The following is a 6,959-nucleotide window of genomic DNA, read 5'->3' as shown; positions in this document are numbered from 1 at the left end:
GCCTACCTGACGTTAATTGTTTCTCTCTGTGGGAATGAAAGGAGGAATGAAAGGAGGAATGAAAGGAGGAGTGTGTTTCCTGGTTGAAACACTCGGCCTCCTGTCACTGGGATGATGCACGGTCCTGGTGTCTGATACTGGTTCGTGCTGTGAAGCAGCAGCTCTGGTTACTGTTCTCTGACGGGGGGGTTCTGATCCGGATCCTGGAGCTTCAGAGGTTCAGGACCCCCCCCCCCCAACTAAACCGGACAGGAAATAAGGGGAGAAAAAAAACCTTCTCTCCTCTTTTTTTCCAGGTGAAAGACTGAAACTTTTCACCGCTCGAAAAAAATATTCAAAATAAACATGAGAGGGAAAAAAAGGAGCGATGGCCTGAAGAGTCGCCGAGCATCGAACGCCCCGAGAGGCTCCCAGCGTTTCCACTCGCACATCTGCAGCCTGATCACACACTCCTGCTTTAGGCTTTTCTCTCTTTAGGTAAAGTTCTCGGAAACGTGTTTATTCCTCCTTAAATATTGTTTTACACATTTTACATTTCTAATTAATCTTCTATCTTTCCCTGATGAAGAGCCGTCGTCTTCAAACATTCAACTTTCAGTTCACTGACGTGAAGAAAGAAAAGCAGCAGATTCATCAAATATCAGCCACTAACTTTTCTCTCTATCCACTAACCGCTGAGCCGACCCGTAGATGAGCTCGCGTCAGACAGATGTGGAGCGACTCCCGGCCCTTGTGTTGACTGGATTTTGAGCGGGAGCCAGATGTTGGGGACCACCCTCTCTAACATCTGTACCATCACTGTTTTTCTCTGCACAAATTCAAACTAAATCTAATTTCCAAAAACCTTAAAAACCATGGGACTGATGGAAGACCGCAGCCGCAGATGAAAGAGGGTCAGAGGTCACCAGCGCCCGCCGCCGTGTGATTTTTACCTCACGGTTTTCATCGCGCCCGTGTTTTCCTTTCCACTCAGGTGGCGTTAACCCCATCCCCGAAATCCTATTAAGTGCATATGACAGGACGGGGGTGTAGGTCTGTTTCCCCTGACACGAGCGAGCGGGCCCCACACACACCGAGAGAGAGAGCGAGCTCCTGTCCCCGCCGTGGAAACGGCTGGAACCCGTTAGCGCTGGTAAACCTGGACGACACGCGGTCGCAGTCGCGTTAAGGACTCGACGCTCTTCCCTCCGCAGCCGGCCTCAGACTCCAACTGCTGCCGCCAAAATGCGTTTCAGATGTGATCTCCCTGCACCGAGACTCAGAGCAGGAAATCTTCCTCTCAGATTGTTTCTTTCAGGGCATCTTCTCCCTGCTTCATTAAAACCTGATTACATCCAAAAAGCGTCTCAGCGATATTATCTTTCCACGGGGAAAAAGCTCCCAGAGTGTGTTTAGCATTCTGGCTTAAGAACATTTATTCTGCTTGGCATCAAACAGCTGAGCAGGAGCAGCAGGTTTGGTTTGGTCCACGGCCGAGCCGAACATCAGCATTATTCATTTCCCTCCTTAGCAAAGACTAAAAGTCTTTGTCCAGGGATGGACGCCGGCGGACAGAGGGAGTTAGTCTGCATCTGTCCCGGCCTGAAAAGCTCAGATGAAGAGCAACAACAGCAGCGTGTGAGCGCCGGGCGGAAAGCAGCAGAGAGGCGTCGGGGGGTTTGAGCCGGGGCTGCTGGGAGTTTATCACACTGAGACGGTTTCTGCCGAAGGTAAACACACAGGTGGGCGAGAGCTAACTAAACAGCTGCCGGCACGTTTCACAAATGAACACATTTTCCAGCCTCTGCTCGCCCACCACGCAGGGGGGGTGCGGGGGGGCGGGGGTGGAAATAAACGAAAAGAAACTTCCAAATATCGGAAAAAAAGATTATCTGGAAGTTTATCCCATTTCCAGCATTCCTGAGCTTCCAGACTAAATACTGCTGCAGTGAGAGGAGTTAGTTTCTATAAATGAAATCCAGACTTACATTCTGCTGCTCAGGGCATCGATCGGACGTCCGAAGTGCGGCACCGGAGAGCAGAGCAGGAAAAGAGCAAAGCACCACTGCTGCAGGACTCTCCTGGAGCACAACATGTCTGTGAAGAGACAAACACATGAAGAAGCTCAGCATCTGTTTTTACCTGAACACTGACCCATCCCTCTCTCCGTGAGTCCCATTAACCTCTGCAGCAGGCGGCTGCTCAAACCTTTCACAGCAGATTCCAGATCAACCACAACAAAGCTGAAATTAAAGAAACCAAAACAAAAACAGAAGGAAAAAAGAGAAGCAGGGAGGGGGAAGAGTTAACGGGAAACTTACTTTCCCACAGTGTCTGTCCCACACGGAAAAAGATAACAGGAAGAAAAATCAATTCACTTAATGTCCTTTCTCAAACTTTCCACCACGAAGAAGAAGAAAAGTCTCAGGAGAGAATCCAGGTGATGACACCTTGGGGAACGGGGGGAAAAAAAAATCCCCGCGGGCCAAACGACATCCAGGAGCTCGTCTTCCCTCCTTTATGTTCCTCAGTTTCAAAATCCCTTCAAGTCAGAGACGTCCGGCTGCAGCCCCCCCGATCCTCCAGGTGTCCTGCAGGTTAAAGGTGAGTGTTAGAGTGATGGCAGGGCAGCGGCGGGACGAGCTGAGGCTGCACTGCTGCTGCTGCTGCTGCTGCTGCTGCTGTGGCTGCTGCAGGTCGCTCTGATGGGAACGTTTGCTGCATGCTGCCTGAGAGCCTGAGCAGGTCAGAGGCGAAGGGAAGGGGAGGACTTATTAACAAAGAGGAGGGCCTCCATGATGTCTCTGCCCACTTACTGTGGAGTCTACTGCCTGAGAGAGAGAGAGAGAGAGAGTGTGTGTGTGTGTGTGTGTGTGTGTGAGGACACAGACAGTGAAAGGAAGCGTTGGCAGGAAGGTGGCGCTCGAGCAGCACTGTGGCTCAGCATCAGACACGGACGCCGCTCACTGCCAGAAACACCGTTCACACACTTGTTCACGTCGAGCAGCAGAAACGTCCCCACATCATATATTACATTCACACACATACATCCTCCGATACATGGAGATATAAGTTTATAACATGTGAAATATACATAGAAATTAAATATATATTCTTAATACCCAAAGTAAAATTTGTATATTTGGAAGTTTCTATATGTTTGTTTTTCTTGTTAATTAAAAAAATTAATTTTAAACGTGTTTATCTTCACATCCTGGGGGCGTGTCTCCGACTTCTGGACCCTTGTATTTATAATATCTACATATACTTACAGGCTTCAGGATGGATATATATTTATAGAACATGTCTATAAACATATTTGTAGGAGTTAATGTGTCAATATATGACTTTTTAAAAATGTATATATGTTGAAATTCAACATATGTACATATAGTGTTTTACATTTACATATGGGATATCTTCTCTAAAACATCTACTTATAACAGGAAGTAGAAAACAGCCTGTTATTATGAATTATTATTATTATTATTATTATTATAATTATTATTAATGTGACTGCGTCTTAAGGCAGAGGACGGGACAAAGACAATAAACAACAAACAAAAGGAAAAATACAATCACAACACAAAGAGTTCATTAATCAAACAGGAACACAGTCGTTTTATGACTGTTGCTCTGAAATTATTCGATTTTTATAATATAATGAAAACATGTTTGTACATGAGGCTCTGACGCCATGACTGAGTTCATGCTGTAAATGTTTTAGTGTAAATATAGTATAAGGACATATTTTTACATTTTATGTTTAAATTGATCTTTTTCTTAGTAATTAAATTTGTGCTTGTTTATATTTAATTCATGAAAGTTGAATCTGGATTTTGGGAAACTGGATTTGAAAAGAATTGTTTTTATGTTTCTTGAAATTGAACTGAAGTTCAAAGAACTGAAGGTGAAACATGAGCTGAGGTCTGAGGCCGTGACGGCAGGTGAATCTGTGTCACAGGTTTCTGACCGAGTCGACCTCGTCACTGTGCGTGAAGCTGGAGGTGTTTTCTGTCTGATGCGCAGTGACACCGGGTCTGAGTGGAAGTCACAGCGGTGACTGTGGGCCATCGCTGGCCTTTAGACGCTCAGCTCACACCTGAACAGTCAGGTGGTTCTGTATTAACATGAGCAGAGCTGACGAGCTCTGGCAGGATGAACCCTGACCTGGCAGCAGTGTCGTGATGAGAGAGAGAGAGACAGCTGTACCTGTAATCTTTAGTGAAAGGTTTGGAAACGGGTACAATCATTTCTTTAAAGTGAGAATGTGAAAGAGCAGAAATGAAAGATTCATCCCAACAACTTCAGCTTCAACAGACAGAAAAACAATCTACGTGGAGAGAGAGCGCTTTCCAAGATTCGAAGAAACGACTGAATCTTTTGCAAAAAGTTCAGGAAACGCGTAGAATCATTTAATTTAAAGCTCCTCCAGTGTAAAGGTCTGTGTCCATGTGTAGTGTGATTATAGATTATAGATCAGCTCTAGCTTCTATATTAATACTGTGAAAGTATCAAAGCCTCAGTCCACAGAGAAATGCACACAGCCTGTATTCAGAAACTGAGCCTTAAAACCAGCCGTCAGGACTTCTGGAACTTTGTGATGTCACAACAAAGCAGTCACCAAGCCCCGCCCACCTGGACCCACCATCCAAACCTTGCAGGATTTGGTTTCTCTGAGTGTTTTTACCTGAAATCTGCTGTATTTTTATTATATATTCAACATTTTTGCTAAGATTTGTAGAAAGTGCAGATCTGAATCTTTCGTGGAAGGTTCATGAAACAGGTTTAATCATTACTATTTAAATTCATCCCAGTAACTTTAGCTTTTAACTTCCAGAGAAAAAGATGCTGAAACTCCTGTGACTTGGATTTAAAGTGAGAATCATTTTCATCTGCTGGATATTCTGTCTGAAAAAAAAAAAAAAAAAAGTCTAGTAGAAAATAGAAAAATATTTTGTGGTAACTTTCCGAAGCAGACAGTCTGACAGTCACTCCTTCTTTGCCTTTAAACGTGTGCGATCAGCTGAGAGTCTGACCTCCTGAACAACCTCCAACACACAGAGCAGATTATTTCACCTCTCTGTAAATACATTTCTAATATCTGAGCGTCACACGACGTGAAGCGTTCATGATACACATCTGCACGTCGGCATCTCCTGACCTATAAACCTGTCATCGGCAGAGACTCTGATCGCCTTGTAATTAACTGTTATCATCATATTTAACACATATTTCCATGTGACAGCTCAGCGGCTCCCACCGAGGTCGTTAGAGGAATCTAATCTGATCTAATCTGATCTAATCTGATCATGTCGAGAGCCGCTCCGGCGGGAAACATTCCTCGTGTGTGGATCAAACAGTTTCACACTTAAAAGCCTCAGACCACCAACACTGTCCCTGCTCTGTGGCTCAGTGTGCTCTTATATAACCCTCATACTGTGCTGCATTTATTAGCCTGGTGCTATGTTTGTAGTTGGTGTATTAAAGAGCACAAAATACATCTGAACTCAAATCTTCCCTGGCAGCTTCACAAACCTTAAATAAGAAGCATAATCTTTCCCCAGTCTGTGGTCCAGTCAGTCCTGATCAAAGACCCTGATACATGTTAGTTTTTCTGCAGAAACATGGTCGTTTCAGTTACTCAGCAACCCTGAAGATTTCTAACATTACAGCAACACGACTGAAGAAAACTGAGCATCAACAAGTTCCCAAACAATCACCTACAAATACTCCACAAGTTTAATTACTGCTTTTAAAATCACACTCCAGTAAAAGTAAGTGGAACTACTTTTATAGAAAGTCTGTTAATGATTCAATAAATGATATTGATCCGGAGCCGAAGGGTCACCAGGTGAATCACATTCACATATTCAACATTAATGTGAATAAAAGCAGAAGTTTAGAGCTGTTCATTTTCATAAAAACTCACGTGATCAGAAATGACGTGGAGTAAAACAAAGATTTAATTCCTAGTCGGAGTGAAGTTCAAGTATCTAGCTGCATAAAATGGAAATACTGCAGTAACTTTTGAGTTTAATGTTTTTTTCTGTTTCCTGACACGAGTTAACTCGACCAATCAGGGCTCAGGTCCCGTCCACATATTGTTGAGATCTGCGAGTGTTTTCAGTCTCTCTTCTATTAACCTGTGCAGCTGTTTGACGTCATTTTCCCGCCTTATAAGTCACAACAAAGGTTGATTGTCAACACTCTAATATATAATGAGTATTCATAAATCCCTGAAGGGGAGAAAGTATATACATAGATATACCCCCCCCCCCCCCCCCCCCCGGGGAAATTCAAAGGACAGTGAAGAAGACAACGTCTCAGCTCCCCAGAGGATGACCCCTGACCTCTTCTGTAGTGCCCCCTGTGGTCAAACTTTACTGGAGAGGCTTTAACAGTCATTTGACCTCTGTGATGTGGTGAACACCGCGGCCTCTAGGGGGCGCTAACAGGACCTCGTGACTCCACGGCTGAGTCGTTTCCATGGTAACCGAGCCGACTGCGCTGTTAAACGCTCTGGGAAAAGTTAGCGAGTGGAACTTGGGTTCTTTTTTTTTTTAAACAGATCAATTATCGAACACATTCCTGGGTCGTGAGAGAAGCAACACGAAGCCTCGGCGTCGTCTCCGGATCGCAGACGTCGAGCGGCGAAAACGTAAGAAACATTAATCACACGTCTGTTGTTTCTAAACATGTTTCAGACCCGCTCTTCACATGGAGCTGGGATATAAAAAACTTGTACAATTACCCATAAATCATGTGAAATGTTGATGCCACATCGCTTGTGTAAACATTTTTCCCCACAAATGATTTCCACACCAGAGTTGTTCGGGGGTCCTGCCGGAGAGATAAGACCCGCTCAGTGTGTGTGGGGCTGGTTTGCTCTCGCTCACAGGTCTGGTCTTAATTGTCGGAGGCGACAGCTGGAACACATTGCTGATATTTCAACACGTGTCAGTCAGAGCAGAGCGGGG

The 6,959-nt window shown here is 44.7% G+C and overlaps 1 protein-coding gene across 2 annotated transcripts in view; it reads right to left on the bottom strand.

Moving 5' to 3' along the window:
• pthlha (parathyroid hormone-like hormone a) overlaps positions 1–6,959 on the bottom strand; it is a 17,384-nt gene that overhangs the window by 5,119 nt on the left and 5,306 nt on the right. The window contains exons 1-2 of one of the 2 annotated variants that reach the window (XM_023428041.2): positions 2,301–2,695; positions 1,968–2,076 (exon numbers count right to left, since the gene is read on the bottom strand). In XM_023428041.2, the coding sequence (XP_023283809.1) occupies positions 1,968–2,074 (107 nt within the window). In that variant the 5' untranslated portion in view covers positions 2,075–2,076; positions 2,301–2,695. Of the gene's footprint in view, positions 1–1,967; positions 2,077–2,300; positions 2,696–6,959 lie in introns of those variants that run through there. The other variant, XM_023428042.2, reaches the window with a different exon arrangement.

The sequence above is a fragment of the Seriola lalandi genome, unplaced genomic scaffold (assembly GCF_002814215.2).
Source record: "Seriola lalandi dorsalis isolate HSWRI2012SDOR001 ecotype SW California unplaced genomic scaffold, Sedor1 jcf7180002054865, whole genome shotgun sequence".
NCBI classification, from domain to species: domain Eukaryota; kingdom Metazoa; phylum Chordata; class Actinopteri; order Carangiformes; family Carangidae; genus Seriola; species Seriola lalandi.
Note: the sequence above shows the minus strand (reverse complement) of the source record. Positions and strands in the feature narration are given on the sequence as shown.